At 42.6% G+C, this 22256-nt stretch overlaps 1 protein-coding gene across 1 annotated transcript; it reads right to left on the bottom strand.

The window, feature by feature from the left end:
* Nucleotides 1-1046: 1046 nt before the first annotated feature.
* sh3bp5b (SH3-domain binding protein 5b (BTK-associated)) lies at nucleotides 1047-22256 on the bottom strand. The gene is made up of 9 exons (XM_079739506.1): nucleotides 21903-22256; nucleotides 21436-21498; nucleotides 19098-19226; nucleotides 8157-8321; nucleotides 7694-7824; nucleotides 6933-6975; nucleotides 6384-6579; nucleotides 4363-4749; nucleotides 1047-2954 (listed from the first exon to the last, which is right to left on the bottom strand). Exons 1-9 carry the CDS (start codon nucleotides 21978-21980, stop codon nucleotides 2746-2748), a joined length of 1401 nt encoding a protein of 466 aa, XP_079595632.1. The 5' UTR covers nucleotides 21981-22256; the 3' UTR covers nucleotides 1047-2745.

Raw genomic sequence — 22256 nt, 5'->3', positions numbered from 1 at the left:
ATATTAGGGCAATGGTGTGCTATCATCAATTGGGGCCTCATCAAACATTGAAGTGCAGGATGTATTTTGTGTAACCTAGGCCTACTGTATGTTCCACAATTAACGCACTATTTTGGTTTTCTTTGTTTTAATCCAACATATTTATCAGTTAATGGATATATTTTACAGAAGAAAGCTTAGTCGGTCAAGCTTTCACAAAGGGCTTTAAATAAGTGTATTTCTACAGCAACCATTGTATGGTGTTGATTTGAAGCCTTTCAATACTTTTGATTTTACAGTTTACAAGTGCTTCTCAGAGTTTATGTTCGTGGAGGCCCTTGCCGCCAGAAACATGATCGGTCGGAACAAATGTGAAGCTAAATAAACCGCACCGCCCTTTCACCAATATTTAATCTTTATTATATTCTAGATATGAATCTAAAGTCTGATGATGCTACTGTAGACTTGGATATTAATCTAAATATCAAGTTCACTTGGATTGAAAAATAAATATCAAGGAGTCTGAAAAGCTTGTCAGTACAACCAAAGTTCAACGATATCTCACTATCACTTAATTTTATATATGTCTGCTTAAAGCATGGTGATTTTTTTTTTATGGAAACTCGCAAACCTAGATATTCATTTATCTCGAAGCACCTCTGATCAACCGTGCCAGGCTGGACTTCCAGGACAGCAGCACTGTCCTGCCCGTTCAGCAGAAAGGCCTCGCCCAGGTACTGTGTCCCTGTAACCCTGGGACATACAACCACTGACCTGTTTTCAAAGACTGAAGTAAGCCAGGCATAGCAGAGACCTTTTGAACGGGCCTTAAAAGACTGAATGTGGAGATGCCGAAGGAGTAATGCAGAGGAGCTGCCCTCGCACAGGAACTTGGTTTTAGTTTTATATGTGCTTAAATCTTAAGTGTTACTGTTTTCAATTGAATATGTGTGTACTTTGCTCACTTATAGCTGCCTGATAGCTTTTCTAACAAATAACACTCAAATAATAAATCTAACCTACAGGCTAAAGCACCAAATTAAACTGAATAAACCAGGACAGGGAACTGCTCAGCAATCGTTTATTTGACTCTTGTCCGAAATTAAAAAAAAACACGTGAAGCACAACCCACTAGAAAAATAAATGCACACTGTAGAAGACATATGCAGCCTAAATTTAACATACAAAACATTGACAATTACACAAATATAGTCCTGTAAATCACTCTTTTCTTTTTACAGAAACATAGACTGGAAAATATCACAGAATGCAGAAGCTTGCGTACATTTTTAACCACTTTTTTTATCCAGGCACCAAGAGAAGCGTGGAAAGAGGGTGGTGGAACGGTTCAACGTCAAACCGATGATTTGTTCAGAGGGCTGGAGGAGGTTCTTCCGGAGTTTGGGAAGCAGGCTTTTTTTGAGTTGGTCACATCTCTTCAAGAAAACCCATTGTCACCATTAGCTATATGCTAACATTCAGAATCAAATGATGCCTTAGTGGTATGGTTGAAGAATATTTGATGATTTTGAGACTGGCAGGGAAAGACGCAATTATCGTTTCAACAATAAGTCCAAATCAGTACGGTTGAGACACACATCTAAACAGACTTCTAGCACACAACTGCAACAATTCTTGCTGCTAAATTGTTTCTCAAGTTCACCATCATAAAAAGCATTAGTATTCATCAAGGGCGTAGTAACCGGGGGGGACGGAGGGGACGTGTCCCCTCCAATATCGGAGACAGGCACATTTGTCCCACCTAAAAATTATACCGGATCTGTCAGGTTTCCGATATGTGTCCCCCCCAATGTTAAACTCATTCCTACGCCCCTGGTATTCATTATCTCTTAATGAATACTAGTACATACATGATAATGCCCCTTTGGTAAGATTTAGGAGTATACTCAATGTTCAGCAGTGGCCATTTTCGTTTCATAATTTGCAGTCTTTCAGTACAACCACAAGTAGAAGGAGACGCGTAATTTATACGTAATCCTTTTACCATGACAACACATTCATGGATTCAAAAGATAAATGACACAGACATGCACAACCCACTTGATTTTGATATTTACTTATAATCCCAATGCTGTGATATAAAGCATAGACAACACTTATTGTTAGAATTCTCAGACTAAGTGTTATGTCCAGGCTACTTGTGTGTCTTTATCATTTTTTGTCTGAGACAAGAACAGCAGGTCCTCTTTGAGAGTGTAAAAGAAAATGCTAATGCAAAAAGTACGAAAAACATAACACTAGGACAAATGTTTATGTGTCTGTTCTCCTCCCATCCCCTTCAGCGAACACCACCTGTTCCTCACGGTCAAGTCTTTCACTCCTACAACATAGGAGTCACATCCATCAGCGTCGTCCAACGTTAAGGGTCCTCCGTTTACAACGCTCCCCATAGCGGTTCACTGCAGAGCCAACATGGACGCTCCCCATAGCGGTTCACTGCAGAGCCAACATGGACGCCCCCCATAGCTGTTCACTGCAGAGCCAACATGGACGCCCCCCATAGCTGTTCACTGCAGAACCAACATGGACGCCTTCCCTAGCAGTTCACTGCAGAGCCAACATGGACGCCCCCCATAGCGGTTCACTGCAGAGCCAATATGGACGCCTTCCCTAGCAGTTCACTGTTGAGCCAATATGGACGCTCTCGTAGTAGTCCAAACTGGTACATTTTTCAAAACATAGAATATGAGTCAGAGGTGGTGCGATCAACTCCTCTCCCTCCCCCCTCCCTCTCATGCCCCTTCCCTAGACTCCATTCACCAGTACCACGGCTGGACTGGGCACCGCGGCCGCCGGTTTGGTGGTGTTGGCTCGCGGACGGCGTAGGTTGAGGAAGCTAAACCGCCCCTCCAGGCTGAGGGTCTTTTTGGGGCCTGTGGAGCTGCTGCTGCTGCTGCTGCTGCCGTTAGTGGAGGGGACGTCCTGGCTGCCTTCTGCACCCTCCGCCCGGTCACCTGAATCATAATAAGGGGGAAAAGAAGAACCTGCTTTAGTATTTATCCATTTTGCTTTGGTAAATAAAAGCAAACGCTAAATGGAAAAATATATAGAATATTCACAGGTGCAACTCCTACACACAATATCCGTCCGGCTCCTATTGTGTTCTGTTTTCTGCCTGTTGTTAGTATGTTGTCTCTCTCAGTGGGACACCTGCCCTCAGCTGTCAGGTTGACTTATTGGCTGTTTCCCTTAGAGCAGGTGTGAGCCAGAGAGGTAGCACCAGGTCAGGTGGCTCACCGGGAATACCTTCTCACACCCCATCCATCTGCATTTACCGCTGTGTGCTTGATTATCAGCTAAATAGACCATGCTTATTTCCTGTGTATGTATGTGTGTTATTGAGTGTGTGTGTGAGTGTGTGCGTGTGTGTTTTTCATTGTTATTGAAGCAGTTCTATTTTATTTCCTCCGTTGCCATGGAAGTTTGTATATTAAGTACAATCAGTTCTCTACATTACTTTACTTCTATTCTGATGTTATAGTGAACCATTGTCGAAAGACTGCTGTTTTCACAAAGAGCAAAAACCTATGTAATAAGTTCATATTCTCTTAACCTCTACTTCTGCTATTAACAAAGTACAAAGAAAATTGCTTTGCCAACTCTACACTACCAACTTGCTGACGGAAGTCAAGTGACCTGGTTATCCGGCCGAACTAGTAGAAACTTCCCATTTCTTGGTGAGAACTACTAGTAGAACTAGTTTATTATATAGTAACTCAAATAGGCCAAAGCGGATACAAAATCTGCAATGTGACTCGATGTTAAAATACAGACATAGCTAAATTCTCTGTGAAACACCCACTGTGTGTGGATAGCAGATGCTTGTAATGCAAGGCACGCTAATGAAAACCCCTACACATACTAGTGATCCGCCCAGACAAATCTAGGCTAGAACACGAAGAAACGCTAAATAGCAATGACAATATGCCACACACCCAACCCGCAACCAAACCCCTCTCTTGTCTTAACTTAGACATTTCTAGTAATCTTCTGGTTTTCACCTCATGTTGTCAGTGCATTGCCGTGCTTTTCAAATAGCGCATGAATCGGATTTGTCCTACTTGTGTTTTGAATACACATCCTTCAGCTGACCCAGATACAATAGTTAGCATAATACATCCACTGTAATATGATAATCTTATGTTTAATTAGGGCGTTGGTGTGACCTAACCCTCACCCAACAAATGGTGTAATGCTTCAACACAAATAATAATAAAAAAACAAACATTGGAAACTCATTTCAACCCTGGGCCAGTTGTATGTGTGTGATGTGCGTGTCACAAGACAAAGCATATTTCTTGATCAAATTTAAACATACGTTTTCTAACACACACAGACAGACAGACAGAGAGACAGACTGACCTCTCTCCAGGTCACACTCCGGGGACGAGGCCCCGCTGCACTGGCTGCGAGGGCCCAGCACGGGGGACACCAGGCCCAGGCCGGCCACCGAGGCGGGGCCGGGGAGGTCCAGGCTGCAGGGCCTCGACGACTGGGCCGGGGACGAGGAGGAGGAGGTGGAGGAGGGCGACGGTGAAGGAGAGGGGCTGGCCGACGACGTGGAGCAGGTGGAGGAGGAGGAGCAGGAGGAGGAGCAGGAGGAGCCTGTGAAGGAGTAAGGAGAGAGGATGTCCAGGGGGGTGGTGGGAGAGGAGCCCAGGCTGCAGAGGGAGTGGGTGTCCGAGTCTTCCTCGGACATGAGGCTGCTGCCGCCGCCGAACACCTCCTCCTCCAGACACACCGAGCTGACTGCAGGAGGAGAGGAGCGAGGAGGGGAGAGGAGAGGGGAGGAAAAGAGGGGAGAGTGAAGAGGGGGGGGGGAGAAGAGGGGAGAGTAAAGAGAGAATAGAGGAAGAGAAAGAAGGATATGAGTGAAGGGGTTGAGATTATTCCAGGAAAGAGACTCCAGATTCAGGTGAGATTCCTGGTATGACGATGGACACCGACGCACGCCAGACACAGAACCATCATGGCTGAATACAACTATTGTGTTTCTCTTTAAACTTTCAACACATAATCTGTTCAAAACCAGCCCATTCCCCACTAGAATTAGACAGATGGAACAACAAACTTTAACATTTGCTCCTCCTAATGCAATCATTCATCCCATTAATCTGGTTGAGTGTCATAGCCGTCATGCTTGGGCTTTCAAAATAGAGTCAAGAGTTTCAGTGGAAGGACTCTTCCAAGAATCCAGTAATGACCAAAGACACACTACTGTCTGTGTGTTCCTGTCCCTGTGTGTGTGTGCGTGTGCGTGTGCGTGTGCGTGTGCGTGTGCGTGTGCGCGTGCGTGTGTGTGTGTGTGCGTGTGCGTGTGCGTGTGCGTGTGTGTGTGTGTGTGTGTGTGTGTGTGTGTGTGTGTTAGCCAGTGGTTAGTGGTGATATTGTGTATCAAATGAGCTTAAGCTAAAGTTTAAGCTTAAATTTAGCAGTGGAATTATCCATCCCTTTATCAAAAATATCACACCTTTCATGAAAAGACAGAATGTTCCCAGTGGTGAGACAGAATTAGCTGTTTGCAGCCAGAACCCATTAACCTTCAGGCTGCTTTTCACATAAAACGATTTCTATCTGAAGCTCCTTCCTACAAAGCTACTTTCCAGGTACTAAATTAAAACCCAGGAACTGCGAGATCTGAGATTCAGGCATTGCCAAATTTAATTATCAGGCTTTTTCTTCCCTCCGTTCCCTATGAAACAAGGACTTGTTGTGTGTGTGCTTGTATTTCACACGAAGGACGAAGGAAGTGAATGACATCTAATCCAAAACTAAAAAACAGCTGGATTGTATTGGATCTGATTAAATACAAAGCACTGCATTATTACGGTCTCACCTTTTAGTACAGAGACTGCAGAGGGCAGCCACAAACCGTCATCGAGCACCTAACCTTTCTTTGTATTGGACTGCAATGCTGATGAATCCTTGGAGTAGTACTACAGCAAATTAGTTAGAGTGCTAACCCTTTTTATAACTGGTTCAATATACAAACACAGTGCTGAAGGGCATGACCCTCTGCCACACAAGCTACCGCAACGCACCGTGCTAGAATCAGATTTTAAACCGAACAAATGAGATGGTTAGACCTCACAGTCCTAGCTCATGTGTGCCGAAAGTAAGTCGCAAATCAATTTTATGATTCTTTTTGATATTTTTAGACTTGGTGTTTACAGCTGGACTTGTTGTTGTACAGCTCTAAACACGCGCAGACCAATAACGTGAGAGACAAATGCCAGTGCTGTAGTGGATGGCAGGTATAATCGCAATGCTGAGAGTGCAAAGCCTTGTTCTTTAAAGAGACAGACAGACAGACAGACACAGACACACACACACACACACACACCCACCCTCCACCTTCTGAGAGGACATCGGTCTGGACTTACTAGAGCCTTCGTCCGTCTCTGAGGCAACACCGTCCACCTCTGCCCCGACGCCACGGCCCCGGGGCCCCATGGCACTAGAGCGGCGGCGCTCGTGGATCTGGTCTGAGATAACCTCCAGGCTTCTGAGGGCCCCCTTGTACTGGCCCTTGGCCTGGCAGAGCCTGGCCTGCAGGTCATCCACCTTCTGCTTCAGGTGCTGCAGGGGAGGGGGAGGGGGGGAGGAGGAAGAGACAGAAGAGGTTCTGTTGAAAGAGGTTCCGTCTCAAAAACTGGGAACTTCGAATACAGTGGAACCGAGATTAACGAGAAGTACATATTTTATGCGCTTTTGCACACACACACACACACACAAACACACACACACACACCCACAAACACACACGAAATGGGCCTGTGTAAACTGCGTCTCAGAATTCAAATGTCAAGCTGAATTCCCACTTATTGCAGTACTGTTTAGTACCGTCTTAAACTATACAAGCCATTTAAAATGTCTGTAGGACTGTCAAGGACTGTAAAGGGTAAATGACACGCAGTGGTACATATACATACCTCTAGCTGCAGGTAATATTTAGCCTTCATCTCAAAGTACGGCCTGTGTAAAGGGCGAGAGGGAAGAAAGGGATTACATAAAACAAAAATAAAGCATGTAACCTAGAAAAGAGCAAGCGGCTACAGTAGGCCTACATTATCACCATGGTAACCACCAGTGTGCCGAGGACACGAGCGAACGAGAGAGAGTGAGAGCTTGGCTGAGATAGATAGATAGCTATGCAGAACATAGTAACATACATCTTACACACTGTTTCCCTACAGCTTAGATAATACAAGGAGTAGACTGCATAGACTAGCCCAAAAAAAGGTAATACTCGCTCAATGTTTCCCCTTTATACTATGCTCCACATGTACATGTCAATTGAATTTAAAGTTGGACATCATTTTGTGACTTTGATTGCCTTGTCAACGTTTTCATTATTTATCAAATGTGCAACATAGGTAAGAGAAAACAAGGCGGTTAAATCGCTGATTTAGCATTGCCACAGCTCAATCATCAGATATTTTAGACAAGGAAAATATTTTGCGTAAGACTTCTCATTAAACGCCTGACTTTATCTTCATTTTTCCTCAGAAACAGTTTTGCTTCTGTATTGAATTCTCGGGTTTGTAAACCACATTTCATAACTGAAACCGATATCAACTGAACCTGTGTAACCTGGTAACAGTCAGATATGGATAAGTACAATCTACAAAAGTATTGGCATAAAACACTGGTTCCAAATATGACCAATAAAATAATAAAGGGGGGGGCTCACTTGGACTTGTTGATGGTGCGTTTGAGTTTCTTCTCCAGCTGTTTCATGTGACTCATGGCGGCGGTGTACTTGGCCGCCGTCTCCTTGTGCACCAGCTCACTCCGAGACTTGGTGTGCTCCGCCTCCATCACCTGGGACAGCCAATCACAGCCCGCAACGTCAATCCCTCTCAGGATGCATCCCTGACCACTCTAAACCTTTTACTGAACATAGTTCGTAGAGCTACAAAGGCTTCAACCCCTCCATTATGTTCTTTCACTTGGGTTGGATGCATTTTAGTTTGGCTCAGTTATATTTCATATTTATATTAATTGTACTTAGACACACAATCATTCCCTTTTCCTGAAAATAAACCAGATGGTTAACCCACACAAACACTCCATACAAAACTAACTCACTCACACATTCCTACACTCTTTCAGACTCACTCACTCACTCACTCACTCCCAGCCCCCAGCCTCACCCGCTGGGTGGCGTGGTTGAGCATCTCCTGCCAGGCCGAGTCGAACTGCCTGTGGTCTTCCTCCAGGAGCCGCTGCTCGGCCAGGGAGATGGTCTCCTTGGCGGCCCGCAGCACCTCCGCCGCCCTCTGGAAGTCCTGGGTCGCCTTCTGGGCCTCTAGCTGGGCCTGGAGGGGAGAGGGGGATGGAGATTCATTATTGTAAGTATAATTTATCATTTTAAATTATTACATGTGGCAAATGTTTTACAGATCAAAGAGAATGAATCCCAAATTAACCTAAATCGATAAACAAGTAAAACTCATTAGTTCAATTTGATCCTTCTATAAGCAAATGGGTTCCAATCCAACTATGTTCTACTCGTTTATTAAAAAGCAGCAGACCTACCAAATCTGTGCAAAAGTTCAAAAAGCTCCAGTTCGATTTTCTTGTAAACCCAGTGAACTGTCTGTGCTATATCCGGAGGCCCCTGTGTTGTGTTGCCATACTTGCATAAGACACCACTAACTCCAAAGATTGGATTAGTGCCGGTATTTACAGACAGACCTAACACAAGATTGAGCACAAGCACAATGCGTTTTGGAAGAAAACAGCGGCATCATTTACAGCCTGCGCAGAAACTACCGTCGGACGTAATCCAGCCTGTGTGGGGATCTGATAGAGGTCAGACTCAGGGGATAGTGAGGTGAAGTCTGTTGGGTGTTTGGTTGCCAGCCAAAAGCTACTGGGGTTCCACGCCCCAATTTCCGCAGTCTACAGTGATACCTAAAGGCTTCAATAACCTCCCAGCATGCATGTGAATCCACTGAAAGTCGCTTTGGATAACGGCGTCTGGTAAATTACTAGATGAATAGAACGCCCTAAATAAAATGATTCAGCCTACTTTTGACAGCCATGCATAAGCAGAATCTAGTGAGACTGGTCTCCTTTATTCCAGGTTTGACGCCCAGCGTCACAGTGTACCTTCATTTGTTTGTGATCTTTGTTAATCACACAAAAGGAAAACAAAGCTGGTCCCTCTGTTCACAGGTTTAATATATTGCCCAGCTGGAACATTGCCCTAGGTTCCTCTACTCTCAGAGAATTCAAAATGATTGAAGAAGATTCAGTCCAAACAAACTATGATCCGCATCCATCAGACGAAAGAAACAGGCAGTATGACAAACAGAAGCAAACCCGGACTGAAGTTGCGGTTATGAATTATGCAGCATAATGAGAAGCCACCTCTACAGATGGGACACGAGTCCAAAACTCCCTCCGGAATGTCCTGCAAGCCCAGCGCACTTCGCGACCTTATGACATCACCCCGTGCTACGGGTTAATAGCATTAGCAGCACAGCCACACAACATGCTAACGCAGCAAACCATGCACAGTCTCAGTCCTTGTCCGGGAGATGTGTGTCTACTACTGTCCACCAGTGTTGCCAGATCTTGCCAAAGAAGAAAAGCAAACACGTTTGTGTGCGTGTACATGTCTACATGTTTGCGACTATGACTATGTAGGGAGAGCTCCATTTAACGTTTTTTGTGTGTTGCTCATGGTCTACATGAACACACTTTGTTGGATTTGTTCCCGTATTTGGCCCAGTTAAACAAACTGAAGTGACTTAGACGTGCAATTTATGGAACGTGTCAATGTCGTGTAAGGTGGGGGAGGAAGCAGGAAGCACAGTGGTGGATTGCTCCACAGACAGGACAAACTAACTAATGCGACTCAGCAATCAGAATAGGTTGAACGTTAGTTATCCATCACCATTATGCAGTTAAGTGTCCAGTATTTCATATGCACGCTCAAACGTTAACCTTTTTTAATTAAAATCAAGCAACACAACCACATCATTCCAGTTCTTGCTTCAGGTTTTTGCATTTGCAAATATGACTTCATGTAGTCCAGTTATCGTACTGTATGGGATGACAATTGCTTTCGGGTCAACGTTTGCCATACAAACATCTACGAGTAATTTGAGAAGAAAATATGTCGCACCCACCGAGAAAAACAAGGTCTGCATTTATGGGGCTCGTAAAATACAAGATGAGATGATCCACAGTAAACAAACATGGTCCTTAAAATCGAATTTAAGTTAAAACAAGGCTGGGAGATTTTGAACCGATCTTTCTTCATTTCTATATTTAGGTGATCACTGTCACTATCCCCCTCACAGATTATATAATACATAATAATTCAATATTTCTAACAACCTTTGATTTTGTTTTTATCCTCGTAAACTGTGTTTTGCTGTTTTTGCTCTGATGTGTAAATCACTTGATGACATGCCGTAGTCTGACAGAGAAGACGGGGATGGATCAAAGTAACAAGGCCACGGTGTTGTTGATCAAGTCTTGCTGTTGTTGCGCTCAACTTGGCAGAATCAAACCAGGCATCACAAATAGCCTGGCATGGCTCTGTTTGATCTCTTTAACCCAGTCATGTTTTGAAATGAATGGCTGTGGAGTCGTATTGCCCCATCTTATTATTGCCAAAGAGTATGGCTGGTTGCTTTAAAAAATAAATAGAAATTACCTTCCATGATGTGTGTTTCACTTTCAGCTGGGCCGTTACCTTAGGACTAAAGTAGGTTGTTGGGTCCAAACCTCTAATGCCTCCAGTCAACCTCGAGCAACATGCCCACAAACTACCAGCATAACAAAAAGAGAAACATGCACTGCAAGTCTCTTTGGAGAGCAATATTCCATAGGATAGGAACAGCAGTTCGATTTGGCTTATAAATCCGTCTCCTTCAACTCCTTGCCCTACTTTCCTCAGTGCTCGTTCGTTCGCCAGCGGCACCAAAGAAAAGAAAGAAAGAAAGAAAGAAAGAAAGAAAGAAGCACTTTTGTCAAGCTATCTAAGCTTCTATCTATGCCTTCATTAACCTTTCTTATGAGCCATATATAGTTATAGGAACAAACTAATAATAACAAATCAAGCTGTGGAGAACTCTTACTCTGCGTGCAGGGTGATGAATCTCAGACTAAAGAAAGCAGTTATTGCATTTACTGTAAGGCCTTGAGGCCTGTATTGTATATTTGAGACATTTACTATATTTGGTATGGGCCTACTTAATATATTGTATATAATAAACATGAAAAGGGCTGACAGTAAGATTTCACATTGGCGCTATTGTTACTGATCTCCTTTGCCTTCAGCTCAGTCCTTCTATCTAGTGGAGCTGGGTTTGGATGGGGGTCCTTCCAGCTGAGTCCTTCTATCTAGTGGAGCTGGGTTTGGATGGGGGTCCTTCCAGCTGAGTCCTTCTATCTAGTGGAGCTGGGATGGATGGGGGTCCTTCCAGCTGAGTCCTTCTATCTAGTGGAGCTGGGTTTGGATGGGGGTCCTTCCAGCTGAGTCCTTCTATCCAGTGGAGCTGGGTTTGGATGGGGGTCCTTCCAGCTGAGTCCTTCTATCCAGTGGAGCTGGGTTTGGATGGGGGTTCTGCAAACCTTGGTCTGCAGAACTGTAAGCTTTGCAGTTGCCTTCTGGGGCCTTTCATCTTGCGTTCTATTATCTTGCGCAGATGGGGGCTTTCGTTTATATCTCTAGCACGAATAGGCCCTGAAGTGCTATGGTTCCCTTGATTTTTCGCACGGTTGAGGTGGATGCAGATTGATTGTGACGTTTACGGGAAAACAAAAGGCGTGGCATAAAGAGGAAGATGTAAGAGCAATGACAGCAACAGTGAAGCAGAGAACCGATGGAGATGATTAATAGAAAAGAGAGAGAGAGCAGGGGGCTAGAAAAAGATACAGTGGGAGAATGATGGAGAGAAGAAAGTTCTCTGCATCAGTTCCTAAAAAGTTCATTTTTAGTGCCTCGATGTTCCTCCCTTGATGTTCAGAGTGACAGACTGGGGCGCTAGCCGTCATTAGCACTTCATGCTGATTCTGTTCCCTTTTTAGCATCACGGCTAACAGCAGCATGATGTTTGAGAGAGAGAGAGAGAGAGAGACAGAGAGAGAGAGAGAGAGAGATAGAGATAGAGATAGAGATAGAGAGACGCACACACACAGTGGGTCAGACTGCAGAAGAGACTGAGAAAGAGACAGAGAAGCAGAGAAAGAGACAGAGAGAGGCAGAGAAAGAGACAAAATGAGTAGAGACAGAGGCAGAGAAAGACACGTAGAGATAATGAGAAGGAGGGGCAGAAAAAGAGATAAAAGTGAGGCAGAGAACGATAGAAAGAGAGGCAGAGACAGCGAGAGAGACGGTAGTGGATTCTTCGGTAAAACAGTAACAACAGAAGCAACTATCATATCGCACCAACGTGTCCTATGACTGGCCCCCAGTCCAAGGCAAAATAATATTAATTATATATATATATATATATATATATATATATATATATATATATATATATATATATATATATATATATATATATATATACATATACATACATAATAATACTTTAATTACTCACCAGAACTCATCACACTATGGACCTCAGGGGAAAATCTCACACATTCACATCTGATCCATGTTGCATCAAACACTTCTGTTCTTTTAACAGAAGAGTGGGAAAAAGTGCTAGGGAGTTAGTTGAGGATATATGAGAGAAGTGAAAAAAGAAGTTGAAAAGCTTGGTGGAGAGAGGGAGTAGAGTTGTAGCAGTTAGAAACTGGAAGAAGAGAAAAGGAAAAGGGGGTAGAAAGACAAGAACTCTAGGTTAACCTCATAAAAGCAAAAGAAAATTGCAGAATCACAGCACAACAAACTTTTTTAAATCTACTCATCACAAATGATAATTAATCACTGTTAAAATGCCCAATTGGGGACCTCAAGACCCTTTGGCAGGAATTTTAAGCCGATATTCTGGGTCCTGTTAGCATTGCCATTGTTGGCTACCCACAGCCTGTTAGCACGTTTTGTCAGGTTTGAAAACGGTTGTTCTTTTGTTAAGACAGTTGGGTGGTTGATAAACAACGACCAGCCTAGTACGGTCGGTGAGCCTGAGCATAGAGCACCTGGAGAGAGCAGCAATGTTTTCCTCCATTTTATGGCCCTTCATGGCCAATATAACCGAGAGACATCCTGGCTCCAGAAGTAGGACAGTGGATGCTTATGACTAGCAAGCAATGGTAATAATATATTACAGGCTGTGCTGCACAGCATGCAGTCTAATCTTTTATTTAGATTACACAGGAAATGTCGAGACTTTGAGAAAATGTAGGTCATCCCTTCTTATATTTAGATGTACAATTGCAAATGGTGCATCCCATGGTTGTCCTGGCTGCCTGTCAGGCTAAGCAAGCAAATGTTAGAGTGTTGTCACTGGCCGTAGTTGATGGCAAACCATCAGACATAGTGGATGGTTTGTACACATTCATAATGTGCATCATTTTGTTCATACACAAGATGAATGCACTAAAATTATTGACAATGAAAAATAATGGAATGAAGGTAATGTGATCTTTAAAGCACCAAACCACAACAACTAATTATTTATATGTAATAGATAACCTGTCAATAAACCAATCACCAATCACCCCTGCCATCAGTGGTATGGCATTTTTCCATTGAGCAGGGCTAGGTGTTTTGCTCATTTGATCACAAGCCTAGGTGTAGCCAAGCTGGACTTTATGAATAGCGCACAATGTCTGTGTTTAGCATCATGGCTTTCAAAGAGTGACACATTCACACATTGTGGTTCACTACTTTCGAAACCAAGGCTACTTTCACACCCACAGAGTGGCAGATTTGGTCAGATGGAGGACCGATTAGGGTGGCACTTCTTTCCATTCCCACATTTGGTCCGGTTGTTGACATACAACACTCGTCAAGGTCTCAAAAAGAATTCAGCGATTTCAAAACCAAATCAAATCAATGTTGTCCCTCAATGGCTGAAATGTGTTCAGTGACGTTTACTTGTCCTCACTTGATTTAGTTTCAACCGATCAATCTTATGAAATCCTGAAGAATCAAAACACAATTCTCCCACATGTATGACCTATTTGCTGCTAGAATTAGGTCACATTACAGCGAATAGGCTCTGAAAGACATTTGAGGTTGACGTACACACACATTCTGACCAATAATGAACCAAACAAATCAAACTCACAGAAAAAAGGAAAATAATAAAATCATATGTAAACAGAGGTTATAGTATTTAGCAAATGAAGGAACATTGTGAGTGAGTGAGTGAGACAGGCAGAGATAATGTATTAGCATCAAGCTAAAGGCCACAGATGGGCAATCTACAGTATTGTCAACCTCTGCTACCAGGACAACAGGGAAGCACACACACACACACACACGGATGGCCTGAAGAACGCACATAAGTCAAAAACCTACGCCCACACCTTTGCAAAGTCCCAAACTTAGTGGAGAACATAAACAAGCACATACACACACACACACACACACACACACACACACACACACAAACACACAGACACACACACACACACACACACACACACACACACACACACACACACACACACACACTAATCTGTCTAAAGTGTGCATCAGGAACAAATAAACTGAATTGGGCTCTGGGCTGAAACAGCCCGTTTACCCGACTGTTGGCTTGTCTGTCTGTCTGTCTGTCTGTCTGTCTCCAAGTCAACCTTTCTGCCGGCTTCAGTGGACGTGTTTCCATCTTCTGGCTATCTTGAATTCGACCTTTAGTCAATACTGTCTGTGCCTAGAAGAGTGAACCTGACGAAGCAACAGCGAAAGCGTTGTTTACATAAATAAATCAGCTTACCAGTGTGTGGTGTTTTTACACTATTTTTTGCTTTATATTAATGTTGGCTGCACATCACCAGCACCTGAGAATCAAAAGGCTGTGCACAGGGACTTTGTTCTTTTCACTGTCTGTGTCTTCTTCGCCTTCTGCTTAAATCCTCCTAATCCTTTCTTCATACACACACTAAACAGGAGACATGAACATATTCTCAAGGTTTTCATTTCATTTCCATGTTTCTAGTCCAAGGGTCTTTAAAATAACCTCCATGAGATGAAATAAAAGTCAGCCTTCACACAAGCATAAAACCCTGAAAGCATCAGAGCCACTGACAAACAAAGGAGAATTATTTATTATTAATTTTGTTTTATAGCCTACAAAATGTTCAGAAATAATAAGATACGACTTTTCCGTTTTCTTTTCTGAAAAGCCAATGTGGAACAGAAATGGCGCAATTCACATTTCATAATGAATCAAAATAGTTGATAAAAAACACTTCTGTAAATTACGTACTTATTGCAACTTCAGCTGTGTGTTCCCGTCACTTCTGCCCTAACTCTGCACTTTAAAATGTGCAAAGTCAACCATTCACTGCCTGTGTATCTCTGCAGTGAAATACACCTTTTAACACTCCCCCCCAACCTTTGCTGAGTCAATGCTTGAATGATCTCTTAATGCGGAGGAACCCTAAAAATGCCTATTCAGTTTTATTTGAATGTGAACCCTGCAGAATTATCTCTGGATCTAGGTTCGAACCTACACTCAACATGCTACCTTTTGGCGTCCTTGGTCAAGATGCCCTCACATCAACCTGCTCCGTTACTTAAGCAGATCACTTTAAGTCACTTTGGATAAAAGTGTCTGAGTAAATAGTAAATAGTTAATAGTCTTGTCTATCATCAATTGGATCTCCTTTTTAACTGTAAAGTACAACTCTTCACCATTTCTACACTCCCCAAAAAACATTGTTAGTCTCCAGTTACATTATAATATAACAATATATTATTGCTATAGAGCTGGCCTACCGACCCACCCTTGTTGGCCAGCATATTCTACAGAAGTGGTTGAGTCATTCTGATGGATGGAGTCAGCTAAATACACTCGTAGCTAAACATGCTTAAAGAGTGAAGTGCTCATTACACAATAGTGTGGCTGCTATTTGTGTATTTCCAGGCGAGGGTTACCCCAAGACATGGTCCAGCCAGTCACCACTCCCTGGCTAGTCAGACTCTTATCTGGTACGGCAAACAGGTGGCTTATCATGGGAGGGAGACCTTGGAAAGACTGATAGACAGTCTCATATACATATCTATACTGTGTATATACATATACAGAGAGAGAGAGGATCTAATAAAAACATCTGTTATTACTGTTGGGCTGTCTTGATATATCAGATTTTGAAAAAGATGTACTTATTTAAAACCACAAATTGAAAGCAAATGCAAATAGAACAGCAAGAGTGTGTGTGCTTCCAATCCATTGAGTAAACAGTGATTCAGTGTGTGTGTGCATGTGTGTGTGCGTGTGTGTGTGTGTGTGTGTGGACTTGAAATCATGATGAAATGAAATCATGATGGCAAGAGCCAGGTGGAGAGGTACACAAATAAGGAAAGGATATGGGCGAAAGGGAAGGAAGTGTGGAATTGATCCCATACTTCCTTCACCAGAGTCGCTCCCAAACGCTGTTATATTAGAATCAAAAGTAAGTTCTCCAAACAGAGGGGATTGTGGGTAATTCAATAGCAGCGTTCATCCCGTTTTAGTAGAAGTTTTGTGATGAAATTTAGACACCGTCACATCAAGACATACCATTTGGATTATTTTACTAATTAGGATGAGGGTGTGTTAACGAGAAGACAATCACACGATATTATAACAGAAGTTTGGTTTTTAATTAGGTTTGATAATGATATCATGCTTTAAATAATGCTTGATGCCATACTGATACATATTACAATTTATTGTAACGTATTGAATCTTGGTTTGATCCTTCATCCTTCTTATCTTGAATATATATGCATTTAATAAATAATATTAGTATATCTTTGGAAGAAATATATCTTCAACGCCACAGGATATTGTCAATGTACGAATATATATAATATATAATAATATAAAGAGTTATAAATGTCACTTTCAAAGTATGATCAGAGAGAAACAAGCAACATTTCATAATTTGAACAGTGAGAAAGACACATCCTTTGTCAAAAATCTGTGGCTCCAAAATCAGAGGTGAAAACGCCTCACCCAGAACGGTTGGTCAGAGTTTAGAGCGGGAATGAGATTGCCATAAAACCTTCAGTACTACTGCAGTGTACTGCTGCAGAGAGAGGGAGGACAGAGATTATGTGAGAGTGTGAATTTAGAGAAAGCAAGGCGAAACTACTGAAAGCAGAACATGTTGTCCTCACATCAGCTGCTATCTTTTCTGCCATGAGACGCATGGAGGATAGGGAAAAACCCAACCATGTGTTTACTAATAGATCTAGTGTGCTGGTCTCAATAATACATTTTATTGGAATATCCACCAGTGCCTTAGAGAGCGACCGGAAATATCTGTTGATCTCTACTGTGTTAAAGAAAAGCTATCGCGGTTGGGTGGGGCGATCACGCTTAGCTCTAAGCCCAGGAGGATATGGTCCTTGTTATATTTGAATAACAACATAAATAGACCTTGAGCGATAGTGGTGACACCTGTTAAGTCAGCAGAGTATGCTAACATTCTTCCACTGGTTTTCTATGCTGCTGATTTGGGGAAATGTAAGCTAATTCTACACTAATGCTCAAATACTGTGCGACACATTAAGACAACGGATGCGCGCACAATGGTGCTAAAATACTACGAATAGGGCAATTCAAATTAACATCTATTTTTGGGTGGGATTTCTACCTAGCAGCAGGTGAGAGCAACTGAGAGCAACTGATGTCAGTTCCTCAATCATGACATATAGTCATGCGCTGGGGAAGTTCAATGAACAATAGCTAGTTCAGCTTGTGATGCCGCAGGTAGCTTCTTTAGTAACCAATAACTACACACAGCATGCCAGCTGTTTCCCTCTGGTTACAGTACTTGGGTCTATGGTTATATTGATAAAAGGTGAACTATTTCTACAGGTTCCAGTATCTACATATTCTCTGAATATTTACTTAAATCTATCCAACTGTAGTATAGGGTAACTGTCAGCTATACCTCCATGGGCGTTCAGTGTCCCTTCCAACTTCTGTAAAACATGAAGTCCCCTCCCCCAATATAAATTATTTCTAAATGTATATTATTGAAAATACATATATATTAGAAGCCACACAAACACGTTTTTGAAGGTTTTGTTTATGTCCCCCCCTATATATCCTGCTCAGTGGTCTAAACCGTTGCATTGGTGCCATATACCTCTATGGCTATTTTCAGAGAAAGAATGATGCTGCATTTGTGGATGCGTGGCTAAAATATGTATATTGATGGCCTGACAGTGATTCATTAATAAATATTTGTGGTCCATGTTTGTTGTTTGTGGTCTTAGTTGTAATGAGATCAGTGCCCTTGAGTAGCTCTCATTATAAGTGAAAAAATTGGTCCCATCAGTGACACAGGCTGGCCTTTCCGGTTGGAAAAAGAGAAGTCAAACAGTTTGATTATGAAACACACGTTCATTCCATCTTGCAACTTAATCATCAACTTGAGTTACTTCCATGGAAGTGCAAGTGTCTCTACACCCCCTCCCGAACCCCCGCTCACCATGTCTTAAAACTGAGACCAATTAAAGAGAAAATAGGGTGTGGGAACAAACTGAAAATAGAAGTGCTTTGTCTCACCTGGGGATCTCCTGAACACTTTCTGTTTGAGGCTTCACAGCTGTGTGGGCTCAAAATAGAAACATTCTTGGTATAGTTGAGCGTTAATGCGCGACACATTATGGGTTAGTACCGGTATTTACCAAAATGAGAAAAACTAGAAAATTAAAGAAAATGTGCTCAATGTTGAGGGAAGCTGCTTCAGAGGATAAGGTCCAGCCCGAACCTTAGATTCAGTACACTTAAATAAACACTTAATTCACCTTAATAATCGGTTTCTTGACACAGTCCTTTCAAGAGTCGACCACAAGAAAGTAAAAACACCAATTAAAGGTGTAAAACGTAGATGAGTTGGTACTTTTTTTATAAAGAGAAGTTTCTATTCTTTACCCCTGACCTCCCTACAACCAGCAGAGACACCCACCCACCCACCCACACACACACCCACACACACACACACGTCCTCACCTGTCTAGCCACCCTGCGGGCCTCCCAGTACGGCTTGGATTCGTCCACTGCCTTCCCGATCTTCTTCAGCAGCTCGTCCAGCTTCAGGGTGGCCTCCACCAGCACAGAGCGGAACCTCTGCCTGGCGCTCTGCCGGGGAGCAAGAGACCGGGTCAGGGAAAAGTTCCACCGAGCAGTTCAAGTCCCGCCAGGAAAGCCACGACTTTGTTGAGGCCACCAAACCCATGATCATAGCCAAACGACAACACAAATTATCCAAACATAAAAATAGATGCATCAACGTCACACAAATGCCTTTGAGGACATGGAATAGACCAACGTATTCTTCATTGGTTAAACCTATTCTAAAGTTGTTTAGCCGAAGAGAAGAAATTTTTGCAGGAGTAACCGCTGATATTTTTCTAAGAAGATTTCGGCAGAGCTTAAACATCAGTGATGTGGACACAAACCTCAAACAAATCAGTTCGAGGGAAATCTACGTTTTGGCAAAACGATTACCTCAAAAGGCGGTAACAACTTAGTCTGTGTTGTTCTGATTGGAATCACCTTCATAAAGGTTACATTGTTCTTAGGTCAAACTAACTACTGTAAAAGATTGTAGTCTGTACCAAACATGAGAACATAAACAAGCAGAATTCACAATCATGCGTCATGTACCCTTAAAGGGTAAAGAACCGTCGCATCTTTTCTTAATGTAGCAGAACAGAGATAAGGGCCCTGGCCAGCTGGGAGGTCATCTTACTTAATTCAATTACACAACATTCATCCGACTACATCAGAACGCCTTCAGCAGCCTCAGAGGGAACAATACTAGAAATGTTATTGGAATACGTCATGCATCATGTTTTACCCAAGCCTATAGTATTTTTTTGGAAGCTGGAAGAGTTGAGAGAAAACTGCTTTTTGAGATGTTGTTTTTTTTGTTCTGCTATTCTGTGGAATTCTATTAAAATATTATGTCATGATTGAGTAAAGATTTCAAAACTGCTGGCCCATGCATAAAAAGGTCAGCAAGACAAGTAAGTCGCAGGCTTGATAAGAGGGTATCACATGACGTCTGTATTTACACTGAATCAAAGAACACTGCATTGGTACAAATAAACATTTGGATACCACAACATCAGCGTCTTACACACAATGTACACTGCGTGTTTCATTTAAAATCCAGACAGCTATAGCGTAAACGCAAGTTCTCAGCCATGTTCTCGACAAATTGCTATGTCTCTCCCTGTGTCAAGGAAACAAGCAATCATACACTGTAACACATATATAATGACAGTAACATTGGCGTGAATCACACACATACACACACAGACCAGCGTGTAAATCTTCCAATCTACCTCATCCAGAAAAGCTGCTAGCCTCGTGTGCAGGATTTTGCAGGACTTTATCCTCTGTAAATTGCCATAATGTATGCTGATCGTGAGCTACACTCAGTTATTTCCACTACACAGCTTCCAAAGGCCACACTATGAATCATTTTCATGAGCCAAATCCCCATGACAGCACATGCCGTTACACTGTTTGGCACACTTCTTCAGTCTTATAAATTACTTTGACGTCCCACCAACACTCATAACCCGTTTGAGCAGTTAAGTAGAGCAAGATTAAGTGAGAGTGAACTATTCAGAAACTAAATTATAATACAATAATAAACCACTGCACTTGTTTCAAAATATACAGCATGGATATGTATATACAGATACAGTGACCCATTAAAACAATAAAAAATAGAATTAATAACAGATAAAATAACAACAGTTAGAATGTGCATATTATTAAATACACTTTTTGTATCGCAGAACTGTTTCAAGTACGCCCATAATGTCCTACGCTGTACCTTCTCATCTGATGTCAAGATATCAATAGGATATCAATCTAGGGAAATCAATGACGTAGTGCCAATATACACCAAGATGTTCTGACTGATGCACACGTACTTCTTCAAAAGACAAAATGTGAACAAAATGTGTTCCAATGCCATGATCCTTTGGTGTCTTTTCAAATGGGATTTATCAGGGAAAGGCAGTGTGTGTGTGTGTGTGTGTGTGTGTGTGTGTGTGTGTGTGTGTGTGTGTGTGTGTGTTTGTGTGTGTGAGTGTGTGTGTTAATCAATCTCAAAAGAGCATGATAAGGAATTGGAGTCAGTAGTGGCTGTGTGCAACTGAGGGCACTGAAGTGTGAGTAGGCCTACATCGCAAAGGACAAAAATAAATAATTGTATTCAGTAGACTACATCTTGACCTTGCACTGTTAAGTGTGTGTGTGTGTGTGTGTGTGTGTGTGTGTGTGTGTGTGTGTGTGTGTGTGTGTGTGTGTGTGTGTCTATCAAGCTCACCTCCAGTTCAGTTTCACATCTGTTGATGGCGTCTGTGGACTGGTTAAGTTTCTCCAGCTCTCCCTGAGTGACAGAGAGATCAGAATTCGATAGATGATTGCAATTGGGGTTAATATATATAATCCTAAATTTAACCTAATTTGGTTTGCAGTAAATGTTAAGGAACGACTAGAACCCCAACTCCGACAGAAGATTTAGCTTTTAGACCAATTGCAATGCATTTCGATGCCTTCATATTGGCGAACAAGTGCCCCACTATTAAGGAGACGAGACTGCCTGGGTAAATATATGGGCCATTGAGTAATGGCTGCAAACCATTTAAAATAGGCATGATAACCTTAAAATCAACCAGACTCAACGTGCCCGACCACGGTATTCTTGAACCCAATGGACCCCTTTGGCTCTGCATTGAATAACAGAACCATTACAATCTCAAATAGGCATACTATCGTTACCGTTACACTTACCTGGATCCTAGGATCCATCTCCTCCTCTTCGTATTCGGTTTCCTCATCTGATCGGTTGTCCCTCTCTGAACGGTCCATGTCGGTAGCGGTAATGAGTAGAGGCTACTGCTGTCAAAAATCGAACAAAGCCGGCCGGGGCTACGTTGAGACACGAGCGGAGACGGCGAGACCAGGCGCGACGCTAGATCACCCTCATACACAGAGGAACACGGGAGATATAGTATATGAGAATAGAATACAACAAGCCTAAGGTTTTATTTCGTTTTTAGTCAGCTTGTATTCTCAGTAAAGTCTTTCCACGGAAGGCATCGCGAGGAGGAATATCCCGCAGTGGCGTGCTTGCGCGGTGCTCCT

Source organism: Pollachius pollachius (genome assembly GCF_949987615.1).
Source record: "Pollachius pollachius genome assembly, chromosome: 1".
Classification (NCBI taxonomy): domain Eukaryota; kingdom Metazoa; phylum Chordata; class Actinopteri; order Gadiformes; family Gadidae; genus Pollachius; species Pollachius pollachius.
Note: the sequence above shows the minus strand (reverse complement) of the source record. Positions and strands in the feature narration are given on the sequence as shown.

What these genes read in the sequence shown, in the direction of transcription:
- sh3bp5b (XM_079739506.1), bottom strand. Translation starts at nt 21,980, where the DNA reads ATGGACCGTTCAGAGAGGGACAACCGATCAGATGAGGAAACCGAATAC. An exon ending in TCAACCACGCCACCCAGCGG is followed by an intron (nt 7,825 to 8,156) that starts GTGAGGCTGGGG and finishes TGGCTGTCCCAG; the next exon opens with GTGATGGAGGCGGAGCACAC. An exon ending in AATATTACCTGCAGCTAGAG is followed by an intron (nt 6,580 to 6,932) that starts GTATGTATATGT and finishes CCTCCCCTGCAG; the next exon opens with CACCTGAAGCAGAAGGTGGA.